Below are 16591 nucleotides of genomic sequence, written 5' to 3' on the forward strand. Positions count from 1 at the left end.
CAAAGGACATTTCTCCAAAAAGTACGATCTTTGTCCTCATGTCCAGTTGCAAACCGTGGTCTGCCTTTTTTATGGCGGTTTTGGAGCAGTGGCTTCTTCCTTGCTGAGCGGCATTTCAGGTTATGTTGATATAGGACTCGTTTTACCTGTTTCCTCCAGCATCTTCACAAGGTCCTTTGCTGTTGTTCTGGGATTGATTTGCACCTTTCGCACCAAAGGGCCTTCATCTGTAGGAGACAGAACGAGTCTGCTTCCTGAGCGGTATGACGGCTGCGTGGTCCCATGGTGTTTATACTTGCGTACTATTGTTTGTACAGATGAACGTGGTACCTTCAGGCGTTTGGGAATTGCTCCCAAGGATGAACAAGACTTGTGGAGGTCTCAAAAATGTGTCATGCACAAAGTAGATGTCCTAACCGACTTGCCAAAGTTATAGTTTGTTGACAAGAAATTTGTGGAGTGGTTGAAAAACGAGTTTTAATGACTCCAACCTAAGTGTATGAAAACTTCCGACTTCAACTGTATTATATTACATAGGCAATCATAAACTATTACTGTATTAAACCATGCGTTATTTCTCTATTTCTATCTCTATGTCCTGTCTGAAATGAGTATGACAGAACTCTCCAAAATGTAGATATGAATGATTTATTGCTAACACACACATTAACAAACTACAACAAACTAGTGACCGTTCCAGAATCCTTTGAATGACTAGAGTTAATCATTAATTTAAAGTTTTAAAAAGACCTACAAATAAGGAAAGTGTAAATCATGAAACATATATATGAAACACACACATGACATTACAACACAAATGTAAACTAAGGAGCTTGCACTCTCTGTAGGCATATTTTCCCTTTAGTTCCTCTTCATGGCAGGAACCCCAGGCAGAGATGCAGGGTCCACAACATTCCTCAGGGTATTTCTCTCATCAGTAGTTATGTCATACAGATGGGATAGTCTACTGATACCCTCCATCTTGTAATATGGAAGATGTTCAGGAGTTGTTACGATTCTAACTTTTTAAAATTATTATATTAAAACAGTTCTGATGTGCTTCTGTTGGTGCTATGACTGTGATCCCTGGCTTTGTTATAGTAAGAAAGCGTATAATTCAAGACCACAGTTACTTAAATGTCTGTACCAAAACTGTAAACCGGAAGTCAATTAACTCTATTGCACCATATACAGATCTGAAATCACACTAAACCCCTAACCCAGGTTGTACTTAGTCATGTTTTCTCTAAAGATGGTGTCTTTGACTGCTTTGAAGACAACTCTGATGTTTTCTGTGTCCGTTGCACAGGTGAAGTGGTTGTACAGGGATTTGTGATGCCCCATGTGCTGCTCTTTGTACATATTCAGGATGAACTTCTTAGCAGACTCTGCATCTTTCCGGGGACCTTTAAAGAAGGAATGTATGAATAAATAACGTAAGTAAAATACACTAGGGGCTCTATTTTCGGCTGGCTTTAAGACGTGTCAAACGCAAGTTCATTGGCAATTTCAACCTGTTGCTGGCTGGCTGGCTTGGTTAAAGCCGGTGCTCTGCTATTTTCAAACTGTTGCGCAACGATTGATAATTGACCTGTCTTATATCAGCTCGCTTGCACTCAGATGGGAAGGGTGGAAATATTTCAGATGTGTCCTTAAAAACATGATCCGAAGTGCTAATTTAAGGCAGCGCAGGTAGGGATATTTAAGACCAACCAAAAGTTGGTTTTAGCTGTAACGCGGTTGGTTACGGCATTCATTTTGAAACCAGAAACCGAGTCTACCCAGCCGTGATGCACACTGCCCAAATGCGCATGGAAAAACAGTAACGTGCTTTTGGTGCCTGTATAGTTCGTATTTAGAAACATAAAAAACATATATTTTTTCCCTGTTTTGTTTTATAAAAACCAAACATAGCCTCCCCTCCTCTCAATGAAGGTTGTTTTTTTGTCCTGCCCAATGCAATCCCCAAGTAGTCAAGACTGTTGATAAACTGTTTGGCTCTTTAGACCGCTTGGAAATACATCTCTTAGCAAACTGTTGGAAAAAATTGTGTTTGACCAAATACAATGCTATTTCTCTGTAAACAAATTAACAACAGACTTTCAGCATGCTTATAGAGAAGGGCACTCAACATGTACTGCACTGACACAAATGACCGATGATTGGTTGAAAGAAATCGATAATAAGAAGATTGTGGGAGCTGTACTGTTAGATTTCAGTGCAGCCTTTGATATTATTGACCATAACCTGTAGTTGAAATAACTTATCGCTGTGGCTTTGCAACCTCTGCCATATAATGTATTATTCAGAGCTATCTATCTAATAGAACTCAAAGGGTTTTCTTTAATGGAAGCTTCTCTAATGTCAAACATGTAAAGTGTGGTGTACCACAGGGCAGCTCTCTAGGCCCTCTACTCTTTTCTATTTTTTACCAATGACCGGCCACTGGCATTAAACAAAGCATGCGTGGCCATGTATGGTGATGATTCAACCATATACGCATCAGCAACCACAGCTAATGAAGTCACTGAAACCCTTAACAAAGAGTTGCAGTCTGTTTTGGAATAGGTTGCCAGTAATAAACTGGTCTTGAACATCTCAAAAACTAAGAGCATTGTATTTGGTACAAATCATTCCTTAAGTGCTAGACCTCAGCTGAATCTGGTAATGAATGGTGTGGCTGTTGAACAAGTTGAGGAGACAAAATTACTTGGCGTTACCTTAGATTGTAAACTGTCATGGTCAAAACATATAGATTCAATGGTTGTAAAGATGGGGAGAGGTCTAGCCGTAATAAAGAGATGCTCTGCTTTTTTGACACCACATTCCAAAAAGCAAGTTCTGCAGGCTCTAGTTTTGTCTAATCTTGATTATTGTCCAGTCGTGTGGTCCAGTGCTGCAAGGAAAGACCTAGTTAAGCTGCAGCTGCCCCAGAACAGAGCGGCATGTTTTGCTCTTAATTGTAATCAGAGGGCTGATATAAATACTATGCGTGCCAGTCTCTCTTGGCTAAGAGTTGAGGAGAGACTGACTGCATCACCTTTTATTTTTATAGGAAACTTTCATGTGTTGAAAATCCAAAATTGTTTGCATAGTCAGCTTACACACAGCTCTAACACACACACTTATCCCACCAGACATGCCACCAGGGGTCTTTTCACAGTCCCCAAATCCAGAACAAATTCAAGAAAGCGTACAGTATTATATAGAGCCCTTATTGCATGGAACCTTCTTCCATCTCATATTGCTCAAATCAACAGAAAACCTGGTTTCAAAAAACAGATAAAGCAACACCTCGCGGCACAACGCCTATTTGACCGAGATAGTTTGTGTGTATGCATTGATATTAGGCTACATGTGCCTTTTCTAATTTATGTAGTTCTGTCCTTGTACTTGTCTATTTATGTTCTGTATTATGTCATTCTGTATTGTGTTTCATGTTTTGTGTGAACCCCAGGAAGAGTAGCTGTTGCAACAGCTAATGGGGAACCTAATAAAATACCAAATAGCAAATCACCAAATCTTTATTAAAATATCAAGTTCGAGAGGAGCAAAACAGTGAGCTGACATTCTGTTTTATCTATGTATTGTAGGCAGGCCTACATTATTTTAGCAATGCAGCTCAGCTCCTATTTTGGACTTGTGTAAAACTCCCTCCATGATGTAGGATACATGTGTCCATGCCCATCATGAAATGAGAGATAAGAACCTCGGTGAATACCAGTGAATTTTCTGGTTACTATTGCTTATTATCCAATTCATATGTTCAAGGCTACTTTTACCCTATAGGCCTACTATAATGAAGGCTGGTTCAACGGCAATGCGCTGTGTCTTTTTTATCCTTGCGATGTATTTTTGTTGTTTAACCTCGACATGGTTGGTGTTCCCCCCGCGGGACGGTTGAGCTAACGTGCGCTAATGTGATTAGCATGACGTTGTAAGTAACAAGAACATTTCCCAGGACATAGACATATCTGATATGGGCAGAAAGCTTAAATTCTTGTTAATCTAACTGCATTGTCCAATTTACAGTAGCTATTACAGTGAAATAATACCATGCTATTGTTTGAGGAGAGTGCACAGTTATGTACTTGAAAATGTATCAATAAACCAATTAGGCACATTTGGGCAGACTTAATACAACATTTTGAACAGTAATACAATGGTTCATTGGATCAGTCTAAAGCTTTGCACATACACTGATGCCATCTAGTGGCCAAACTCTAAATTGCGCATAAACTGGAATAATACATTGTGGCCTTTCTCTTGCATTTCAAAGATGATGGGGGGGAAAAAATATATACGCATGTTTTTTCTTTGTATTATCTTTTACCATATCTAATGTGTTATATTCTCCTACATTCATTTCACATTTCCACAAACTTCAAAGTATTTCCTTTCAAATGGTATCAAGAATATGCATATCCTTGCTTCAGGTCCTGAGGTGGCGGGCAGTTATATTTGGGTATGTCATTTCACTCAAAAATTTTAAAAAAGGGTCCGATCCTTATTAAAAAAAACTGATTGCTAGTTTTTCATTTAATTGTATTAAAACCAAACTTTTTAGAATGATTGACCATCCTGGTTTAATGGTGAGAACATCTGTGGCATGCATACAATTCTACTTACAGTGTAAATTAGATCTGTAAGATGGGTTCAATATGTTTATAAAGCATTATATTTTAGGAGCAATATAATGGCGAGTGAACATTCATTCTTTCTCTTTATATTGATCTTTGCCCAGCTACTGTGAGAAGTTTGGATGTTCGTAAAACCCTCCATAGTAAGTCTGCATTGTTTTAATAGTATATGTCCACATGGAGCAATTATGGTGCCTGTAAGTGTCTTTAGTGTATTTGTTGTTTTGTTTTGTTTAGAATTTGATTGGTATTATTTGCTTTCTTTTAAGGCCTTTTCAATAATTAATTTAATCTTGCTTATTGACAACATTTGGCATGTCCATGCTCAACCATAATGCAATTTACAGTAGGCTAGGCCATGCCCCTATATCAGTGTGAATGCTATGTATATATTTCCCTATTGAAGCCATACAATTACTTAGAACATTTGTGGACTGCAAACAGGTTCAAGTTAACTTAAGATGGAATAGGTCTACATTTTGATACTTTGTTTCTATTTAAGAAACTATAATGAACTAACATTGGAACTGGAGTTCATTCCAAGGTATAAAACACCATAAAAACACAACTTGAAGCAACCAAATATTTAGCCATGGACTACAAATCGCTTTCTACGAGTGAGAACTTTTTGTATTTTTCTTGTCATCAAATCCCTGCCAAAAGTCAGGTGACCTAAGCGCTTCCAAATATGGAGTTGCAGGTTTGCAATATCTGTCATGTTTGCGCATCTCTCTCCTATGTGCAAATCTTTATGGCAGTCATTTTACTTAAGGCCCTTGGAAATGGCCTGCATATCTGCTGTTATAAAAAAAATCGAATGCAATATATCGATTTACAAATACAAATCAAAAGGTGTTTGTTTGTGCATAGTGATTTACATTTGTGGAAAGTGATTTACATTTATGGAAAGTGATTTACATTTGTGGATTGGTGCTTAATTGTACAGATCATGATACACAAATACAAAATGCATGCTGTGTGTTCACAATACATTTTGCATGATATTGATCCGATACATATAAAGTACAAAGAATAAGAAGAAGCCTAAAAGAGGAGAGATTACTATAAACAATGCTTATGCTTTTCGACCTGTCCCCAAATTAATATAGTTGGTTCAGAGTTTGTTTTGCTATTTCAACCTGCGTGTCCTGATGGCGTCTGGTGTGGGTGGACAAAATCAACACGCGCGAGAGCGGTGTGGTCAGCATTTTCGGTTTGTTAAACTAGAGCTTTAGGAATAATTTTATGTAGCCTATAATCCAGTTAGATTTGAGGTCAAGTTCCAGTTCCTGTTGCTTGAATTGAATATGGATTTTTTTTATAGGAATGAACTCCAATTCACTGGAATTTAGATGGAATTAAACGCAACTCTGAATGCAACAGATAGATGATATTTATACACATATCAAGGCATGACTAACAATAGTACTTAGGGAAGTCGTCTGTAAGGTTGGAGTAGCCTATAGCTTATACACACATAAATGTATAACTAACCAGTGTACTAACTAGTCTAGTGTACTAACCTTTGAACGCTGGGAAGTAGTCTGCCAGGTTGGAGTGGTAGATCTTTTCCTCTAGAAGATCAGTTTTGTTTAGGAAAAGGATGATGGAGGATTCCTGGAACCAGGGGTATGTGATGATGGTTGTAAACAGGGCTTTGCTCTCCTCTAGTCGATTCTGGAAGGAAAGGAAATCCACACTCCATCACATATAAAGGGCAAAACTTTGACACTCTCCTAATGTTGTATGAAGATACAAATACTTCTCTGTTTGTTAGTGGTAGAATAGTAAGACTTAAGAGGCCCTTCAAGTCAAAGTGTTTATCCTCACCACGTTGGCACTCTCATAGAGGACCTGGTCGTATTCACTGAGAGCCACCAGGAAGATGATGGAGGTGACCCTCTCAAAACAGTGGATCCACTTCCTCCTCTCTGACCTTTGACCCCCCACATCCACCAGCCTGATCAAGACAACATGGGGAAAATGTCAAATTACACTCTATTCCCCCTATAAGGCACTAATTTTAGGGTGTCATTTGAAATGCTGACATGGGAATACTTGCATTCCTCATTTCCTCCACCCTTCCTTGAAGTAATCACTGATCTAACATGACTAAATAAGTAGAAGCTAGGGTTCAACTACAGGACATAGCTTTCACAGATCCAAATTTACAAGGCTCTGACACCATTACTCCAATGGACATTTACCTGAATATGACAGTCTTGAGGTCAAAGGGGTACTCTATGATGCCTGTGGTGGGGACCCTGACCCTCAGGATGTCCTGCAGGGTGGGGAGGTATGAGGGGGCAGTGATTCTGTCCAGATCACTCAGGTAACTGACATGAAAATAACAATAAAATGAATTGGCAATGGCACATACTTTGCTAAACACCCTAGCTAGATACCTGACTTATTGTGGAGTGCGTATTAATATCTTTATATATATATATACACTACCGTTCAAAAGTTTGGGGTCACTTAGAAATGTCCTTGTTTTCCATGAAAACATACATGAAACGAGTTGCAAAATTAATAGGAAATATAGTCAAGATGTTGACAATGTTATAAATAATGATTTTTAATTGAAATAATAATTGTGTCCTTCAAACTTTGCTTTCGTCAAAGAATCCTCCATTTGCAGCAATTACAGCCTTGCAAACCTTTGGCATTCTAGTTGTCAATTTGATGAGGTAATCTCAAGAGATTTCACCTCATGCTTCCTGAAGCACCTCCCACAAGTTGGATTGGCTTGATGGGCACTTCTTGGCTTGATGGCTTGATGGGCACTATCACGTACCATACGGTCAAGCTGCTCCCACAACAGCTCAATAGGGTTGAGATCCGGTGACTGTGCCGGCCACTCCATTATAGACAGAATACCAGCTGACTGCTTCTTCCCTAAATAGTTATTGCATAGTTTGTCCTTTTGTAGGAGGAAATTGGGTCCAATTAAGCGCTGTCCACAGGGTATGGCATGGCGTTGCAAAATGGAGTGATAGCCTTCCTTCATCAAGATCCCTTTTACCCTGTACAAATCTCTCACTTTACCACCAGCAAAGCACCCCCAGACCATCACATTGCCTCCACCATGCTTGACAGATGGTGTGAAGCACTCCTCCAGCATCTTTTCATTTTTTCTGCGTCTCACAAATGTTCTTCTTTGTGATCCAACACCTCAAACTTAGATTAGTCTGTCCATAACACTTTTTTCCAATCTTCCTCTGTCCAGTGTCTGTGTTCTTTTGACCATCTTAATATTTTATTTTTATTGGCCAGGAAAACAAGGACATTTCTAAGTGACCCCAAACTTTTGAACAGTAGTGTATCTATCTATCTATATATATATGCTTGGTCTAAGAAAATCGATAAACATGACAAATCTGGGACTTGTTAGGTGTACATTTATGTCTACCTTAGCTTAGTCTTAGTAAGTCGGTCAAGACTATAGACAAATCTCACTATTTGGTAGAGTCAGAGAGCTGGTACTCTCGCTTGCGCTCGTAGCACTTCTGAATTCCCTGGTCGCTCCACAGTCTCCTGATGGCATCCACCTGCCATGGCTCCAGTATGGTCACTAGATCTGCCTTCACCATGCTCAGTCTGTCTGCATGGCTCTAGAACACACACACAGACAGCTTTAGACATGGCAATAAAAACCCATTCACAGAGTAAGTGTTCCAGGAAATGGATATTGTGAACCAACAAGCCAATTTATAACAGAAGCTGCCATTGAATCTGTTGACAAGCTGCTTACAATGTTCTGGTGATCTTTAAAATCAATCTGTAGGGTCTTCATGGCTTGGATCATGTTCTGAACAGCATTGACGATGTTCTGGTAAACCAGCCTGGTGAAGCCTCGCTTGTCTGCGTCCGAGTAGCCCGTCCCATGGATGATCCTCATCTGTTTGATGAAGGTGCTCTTTCCACTCTCACCAGTCCCTGGAAAAGGAGAGACATTAGTCTGTGTATGTGTGTGTTTGTGTGCGTACAATATGTGAGAATGTGTGTGCAACATGTGGGTGTATGTTACTTAAAACACCACTTCATCCACATGTATTGCATGCTTTGCCTTGTTGGCCATTAACATGACCTTTTGAGCAGGACCTTTCTTCAATGTCCTGTAATGCTTAACACGTCCTAAGAACAATCAATTGTTTTATATTAAGTAGTAAATTGACTTTTGCAGTAGTGCAGTAGGCCTTCATATAGCTATTACAATAATTTTTTACATTTTTAAATTGAACCTTTATTTAACTAGGCAAGTCAGTTCATTACAAATTCTTATTTACAATGACAGCCTAGCCCGGCCAAACACGGACGACACCGGGCCAGTTGTGCGCCACACTGTGGCACTCCCAATCACAGCCGGGATGTGATGCAGCCTGGATTCAAACCAGATACTGCATTGACGCCTCTTGCATTGAGACGCAGTGTCCGCAGTGGAGTCCAGAGGGTGTGGTTAGTCATTGTTTAACTGTGAGAAATTCTGACAGTATAATCATTGTCTTGTTGGCCTACTAGCCTCATGACTGTTGCATTCAACTGCAAACCAGGACCAACTACTGCCACTCGTCAACATACCTCACATATCCATATCTGCTGATCAGGGAGTCAAAATGTGCTAGATGTTCTTTCCCAGTTTGGAAAGAAGCCAGATGCAGGTGACTCAGTTAATGCAGATACGTGTAATGATAGGATAGAGACTTTTAATAGGTGCTTCTTGGTCATAGGTACAAGCCAAGTAGCTTGTTCTATGAATGTGTAACGTTCGTCGTATGGAGGAAGAGAGGAGGACCAAGGCGCAGCGTGAAAAGTATCCATTTTAATAGAATACGTAAACAAACAAACAAACAAAATAAAGATAAACGAGAATAACACGAAACGAAACAGTTCTGTCTGGTGCAGACACACAAAGACTGAAAATAACCACCCACAAACCCCAACAGAAAACAGGCTACCTAAATATGGTTCCCAATCAGAGACAATGACTAACACCTGCCTCTGATTGAGAACCATATCAGGCCAAACACAGAAACGGGAAAACTAGACACACAACATAGAATGCCCACTCAGCTCACGTCCTGACCAACACTAAAACAAAGAAAACACAAAAGAACTATGGTCAGAACGTGACAGAATGATACGGACCACTCACCATCAGTAGACTACACATTCACACACACTTTGCACAGTACATTAAAATTACATCATTCTGAGATACACAGTAATATATAAAATGTAGCCTACTGTTATTCTGCCTGACTGTAATTACTCTGCCAATAATACTTACGGTATTCCTGATCTTTTTCCGGGCTGAAAATCACCAAGGCAAACGGTGCAGCCTTGTACTGAGTGTCAGCTCAATTACTCACTGGTTCAACAGGTTTTTATCAAATATGTGGAGAATGGGGTTTAGAGTGACTCATACCTATTTAGCTGTCTAGGGGTTCTACAGAAAACAACTATGATGGAAACAGAGAGACATAAAACGTGTCCTGTCAGGGTAGCAGTAGCTATAACATAGAGGTGATACATTGACTAGATATTAAACTCATTTCTAAAGAATGAAATGTATCATTTCTAAATAAGGTAATTTAGAGGCTACATTGTTTCTTTCAAATATAGAGCAGGCTACCTTACAGTAGGCCTATATTTAAGCAATAAGGTGGCCAATATACCACGGCTAAGGGCTGTTCTTATGCACTACGCAACACGGAGTGCCTGGATACAGCCCTTAGCCGTGGTATATTGGCCATATACCAAAAAACCCTGAGGTGCCTTATTGCTATTATAAACTGGTTACCAACGTAATTAGAGCAGTAAAAAAAAAAATTTGTCATATCGTTGGTATATGGTCTGATATACAACAGTTGTCAGCCAATCAGCATTCAGGGCTCAAACCACCCAGGTTATTATTTTGGGCTCCCGAGTGGCACAGCGGTCTAATGCATTGCATCTCAGTGCTAGAGGCATCACTACAGACCCTGGTTTGATCCCGGGCTGTATCACAAGCTGTGATCGGGAGTCCCATAGGGCGGCGCACAATTGGCTCAGTGTTACCCAGGTTAGGGCGGCAGGTAGCCTAGTGGTTAGAGCGTTGGGCCAGTAACCGAAAGGTTGCTAGATCAAATCACTGAGCTGACAAGGTAAAAATCTGTCATTCTGCCCCTGAACAAGGCAGTTAACCCACTGTTCCTAGGCTGTCATTGTACATAAGAATTTGTTCTTAACTGACTTTCCTAGTTAAATTAATATAAACATTAATATGGTGGATTATTTCTCCCCATACCAAACTATGAAATTGTTATGTTCATCCATGATTTCAAGTTAGCTATTACTGACTGATTAAGTGGTATGTAGGACCCAAAATCAAATTTTGTTGCCATCATTGTAAGCCTGCCACACACACACTGTACAATACATTTATTAAACATAAGAATGAGTGTGAGTTTTTGTCACAACCCGGCTCGTGCGAAGTGACAAAAAGCTCTTATAGGACCGGGGCACAAATAATAATAATCAATAATTTTGCTCTTTATTTAGCTATCTTACATATAAAACTTTATTTGTTCATCGAAAATAGCGAATAACTCATCACAGGTTAATGAGAAGTGTGTGCTTGAAAGGATGCACATAACTCTGCAATGTTGGGTTGTATTGGAGAGAGCCTCAGTCTTAAATCAGGTTTTCCTACTTACAAAGCTTGTAGAGGTCTGTAATTTTTTATCATAGGTACACTTCAACTGTACACTACACTTCACATTGTATGATTTTTAAGTAATTAATTTGCATTTTATTGCATGACATAAGTAATTGATACATCAGAAAAGCGAACTTAATATTTGGTACAGAAACCTTTGTTTGCAATTTCAGAGATCATACGTTTCCTGTAGTTCTTGACCAGATTTGCACACACTGCAGCAGGGATTTTGGCCCACTCCTCCATACAGACCTTCTCCAGATCCTTCAGGTTTCGGGGCTGTCGCTGGGCAATACGGACTTTCAGCTCCCTACAAAGATGTTCTATTGGGTTCAGGTCTGGAGACTGGCTAGGCCACTCCAGGACCTTGAGATGCTTCTTACGGAGCTACTCCTTAGTTGCCCTGGCTGTGTGTTTCGGGTCGTTGTCATGCTGGAAGACCCAGCCACGACCCATCTTCAATGCTCTTACTGAGGGAAGGAGGTTGTTGGCCAAGATCTCGCGATACATGGCCCCTCCCATCCTCCCCTCTAAACGGTGCAGTCGTCCAGTCCCCTTTGCAGAAAAGCATCCCCAAAGAATGATGCTTCCACCTCCATGCTTCACGGTTGGGATGGTGTTCTTGGGGTTGTACTCATCCTTCTTCTTCTTCCAAACACGGCGAGTGGAGTTTAGACCAAAAAGCTCTATTTTTGTCTCATCAGACCACATGACCTTCTCCCATTCCTCCTCTGGATCATCCAGATGGTCATTGGCAAACTTCAGACGGGCCTGGACATGCGCTGGCTTGAGCAGGGGGACCTTGCGTGCGCTGCAGGATTTTAATCCATGACGGCGTAGTGTGTTACTAATGGTTTTCTTTGAGACTGTGGTCCCAGCTCTCTTCAGCTCATTGACCAGGTCCTGCCGTGTAGTTCTGGGCTGATCCCTCACCTTCCTCATGATCATTGATGCCCCACGAGGTGAGATCTTGCATGGAGCCCCAGACCAAGGGTGATTGACCGTCATCTTGAACTTCTTCCATTTTCTAATAATTGCGCCAACAGTTGTTGCCTTCTCACCAAGCTGCTTGCCTATTGTCCTGTAGCCCATCCCAGCCTTGTGCAGGTCTACAATTTTATCCCTGATGTCCTTACACAGCTCTCTGGTCTTGGCCATTGTGGAGAGGTTGGAGTCTGTTTGATTGAGTGTGTGGACAGGTGTCTTTTATACAGGTAACGAGTTCAAACAGGTGCAGTTAACACAGGTAATGAGTGGAGAACAGGAGCGCTTCTTAAAGAAAAACTAACCGGTCTGTGAGAGCCGGAATTCTTACTGGTTGGTAGGTGATCAAATACTTGTGTCATGCAATAAAATGCTAATTAATTACTTAAAAATCATACAATGTGATTTTCTGGATTTTTGTATTAGATTCCGTCTCTCACAGTTGAAGTGTACCTATGATAAAAATGACAGACTTTTACATGCTTTGTAAGTAGGAAAACCTGCAAAATCGGCAGTGTATCAAATACTTGTTCTCCCCACTGTATACTGTATATATATATATATCATACACACACATTTTTGTAATAATGACAATTGCAACAATACTGAATGAACAATGAACACTTTTATTTTAACTTAATATAATACATAAATACACACAAGCACACAGTTCTGAAGTGACAATGATACTGACGAGTCTGCTTAGGAGACAAATACTCTCAACTGTTTGAATAAAAATAGAGTTTAAGTTACCTGTGATGAATGTTGAAAACAAAAACTTTAATTTCTATATGCAGGAAATCCTATTTTAATAATGGTCATGGTAAGAATTGACAACCAAAGTGCGAGTCATAATTCCCATGACACCTAGCAAAATCTGAAAAGCGGGTCCTTCATTTATTCCATAGGATATTTTTAGATTCACTTAAAATAAGGTCTGTGTTTCATGTAGGCTTACATCACCGTGCCAATTTTATAACTGTGTAGATATCCATAGGACAAGGTAACTCTGATCGATATTGGCTAAATATAAGCGAAGATAAAATAAATTGTAGAGTGGATTTATGAAAATATGTTGACAAACGTTACCTTATCCTAGTGAGATTTACACGGGTATCAAAACGTCGAGGCGGTTTAAGCCTGCACGAAACACAGACCTTATTTGAAGTAGATCAAGACATTCTCTATGGAAGACATGAACGGTAAAATAACGAAGGAACCCCTTTCAAATTCAGCCGCAAGTTATTACAGGAATTATAACACGTCGACTATTTCTCTCTAAACCATATACCTTTGACTAATCAGGAAACTATCACCTCGAAAACAAAACGTTTATTCCGTTCCGTATTTTATCTAACGGGTGACATCCATGACTCTAAATATTCCTGTTACATTTTAAAAATATATACTTGTGTATTGATTTTAAGAAAGGCATTGATGTTTATGGTTAAGTACACATTGGAGCAATGACAGTCATTGATTGATTGTTTTTTATAAGATAAGTTTAATGCTAGCTAGCAACTTACCTTAGCTTACTGCATTCGCTAACAGGCAGGCTCCTCGTGGAGTGCAATGTAATCAATGCAAGATTGGATCCCCCGAGATGACAAGGTTAAAAATCTGTCGTTCTGCCTCGTTTAGGCCGTCATTGAAAATAAGAATGTGTTCTTAACTGACTTGCCTAGTTAAATAAAGATTAAATAAAGGTGTAAAAAAAAAATATATATATATATATATATATTTTTTTTTTAAATCAGCAAATCGGCGCCCAAAAATACCGATTTCTGATTGTTATGAAAACTTGAAATCAGCCCCGATTAATCGGCCATTCCGATTAATCGGTCGACCTCTAATGGTCGCTGCCCATATCATTGCATAGTGCAGAAAATATACGAGAGTTCAGTGGCCTTGCTTTAACAAAGTTAACCATTTTCACTGTAGTGTCCAAAACGTCTTTCAAGCTGTCAGGCATTCCCTTGGCAGCAAGAGCCTCTCGGTGGATGCTGCAGTGTACCCAAGTGGTGTCGGGAGCAACTGCTTGCACGCACGTTACCACTCCAATATGTCTTCCTGTCATGGCTTTTGCGTCATCAGTACAGATAACAACACATCTTGACCACCAAAGTCCATTTGATGTCACAAAGCTGTCCAGTACTTTTAAAATATCCTCTCCTATTGTCCTGGTTCGCAGAAGAGGATGTCTTCCTTAATTAACCCCCCATAAACGTAACGGACATACACCAGGAGCTGAGCCAGGCCTGCCATGTCTGTTGACTCATCCAGCTGTAACGCATAGAATTCACTGGCTTGTATGCGAAGCAGTAATTGTTTCAAAACATCTCCTGCCATGTCACTGATGTGTCATGAAACAGTGTTGTTTGATGAAGTCATTGTCTGTATTGTTTATTTGGCCATTTCCTCCAGCATGGTCCCAGCCATATCCGCGGCAGCAGGAAGAATTAAATCCTCCACAATAGCATGGCGCTTGCCTGTCCTAGCCACTCGGTAGCTCACCATATAAGACGCTTCTAGCCATTTCTTATGAATGGTATCTGTTGCTACTCGAAAGTCGTCTTAATTCTCGCTCAAAAAACTCCTGTGGCTTATTTTTCAAATTGCCATATTTTGTTTCTAAATGTCCGCGCAAGAGTGAAGGTTTCAATGAGTTGTGAGATAGTACTTATGCACATATAACACACTGTGGCTGAAGAAAGGCACTACTCCCAATATAAGTGAACCACAAATCAATATATTTCAATCATATTTGCGCCTCTTCGATGGTCCAACGTCCATGTCTGTTGTTCAGTGCTTTCCAGGGTAAGGGGGCAGTAGCTCTTTGGCTGCATCAGATTCATAAATGTCAGTGTCCGTGCTAGCTGGGCTAACAACAAATGTAGAATTACTGATGCTAGCATTGGATGTGCTCGTGGAAAAAGAACAACTTGTGTAGTCGAAAGGGGCAAGTGTAGTACTGCTGGTAGTAGCAGTACTACCAGTAGAGCTGGTATGTGTCTCTATGGACGCAGGCCTCACTTTTTTTAACCATTTATCAATTTTCAACACGTGTTTTCAAAAAAAAAAATCAACAATCAGAAAGAGCAGCAGAAACGTTTGGCTACATATGGACCGTTAGTGGAATTCCCGCGAGAGAGTAACAGTTGATGTGATTGGATGTTAATTATTTGACTTGGCAACCTGTATTTGTGTTGTTATTTTGCTGAACACTAGATTGTTTAATTTTATTTTTGGCAGTGAAGCAGGCTACTCAGGCGAGAAAAAAAACTCGCCCGAATGTATAGCCCCGTTGGAAAATATAAATGGACTGTTTGAAAATGGGAAGGACAAAAAGAAAAATAATACTTTTGGGGGGATAAAAAAAAAGTGAATCACATTTTTATTTGGCGTCCCCCGGACGGCATTGCGTACCCCAGTTTGGGAATACCTGCTCTATAGCCAGGTTTACACTAACGCGCATCGCACAGAGGAGGGTGGTAGGCTATACCACTTGAGGAAAGACACATTTTCATTAGCAAGATCCAAATATTTGTTGGAAACGCAATCTATGCTATTCCTATAACAATTATTTGATGTCATAACTCGGTCAACATGAATTAGCCTAGTTGAATAGGCACACCAAGCGCAAAAAGTTGTAGGTCCCGCTGAATGACCAATTATCCATGATAGCATACGCCATGACTCACCTAAAAGCAACAACTTTTTCTCACGGTGAGATTCCTTCTTTTCCATGCGAAGCTGTCTCTCAATCTCCTTGTGTATCCTTCGTCTCTCCGAGTCTTCAGCTGGCATACAGCATTCGTCCATCTTGGTGCTGTGTTGTAGCTGTCCGTATTTCAGGTGAGGTAGATGGATAAATGATTTATATTCCAACCGACCTGCCTGAGCGAGAACGTCCTCTCTCTCGTAACAGGTGGCCTGTCAAAATTCAGAAGTCATTCTACTTGTATGAAGAGCTGAGCGGTCTGACCGGGTCACATTCCTACGGTGCAGGTAAAGCCAGTGAGGTAAATTACCGAAACTACATTCTCTATTAGGCTTATACTGTCTGGGTTAGTAAACGAAACCTAGAGTAGTGTGTAAACTAAACCCGCCCACAAAAGTTATGTTGTATTTCTTTATAATTTGGCCACTCTGTCACAAGTATTCTGTGCCAAGTAGGGAATGTTTCTCACCAGTGCCACACAGGCTGGGTTGATCTGTTGCTATTTGGAACACATTGGGTTTATAGGCGTGTGTGTGCCTGCCAGTT

General features: G+C 40.2%; 1 protein-coding gene across 1 annotated transcript; it reads right to left on the bottom strand.

The window, feature by feature from the left end:
• Nucleotides 1–632: 632 nt before the first annotated feature.
• On the bottom strand, nt 633–16503 carry LOC139543730 (guanine nucleotide-binding protein subunit alpha-14-like). Its single transcript, XM_071350091.1, has 7 exons — nt 16026–16503; nt 8395–8579; nt 8100–8254; nt 6848–6976; nt 6471–6600; nt 6164–6317; nt 633–1406 (listed from the first exon to the last, which is right to left on the bottom strand). The coding sequence occupies exons 1-7, from the start codon at nt 16144–16146 to the stop codon at nt 1216–1218; spliced, it is 1065 nt and encodes a 354-aa protein (XP_071206192.1). The 5' UTR covers nt 16147–16503; the 3' UTR covers nt 633–1215.
• Between the last annotated feature and the right edge of the window lie 88 nt (nt 16504–16591).

Source organism: Salvelinus alpinus, chromosome 18, assembly GCF_045679555.1.
Source record: "Salvelinus alpinus chromosome 18, SLU_Salpinus.1, whole genome shotgun sequence".
NCBI classification, from domain to species: domain Eukaryota; kingdom Metazoa; phylum Chordata; class Actinopteri; order Salmoniformes; family Salmonidae; genus Salvelinus; species Salvelinus alpinus.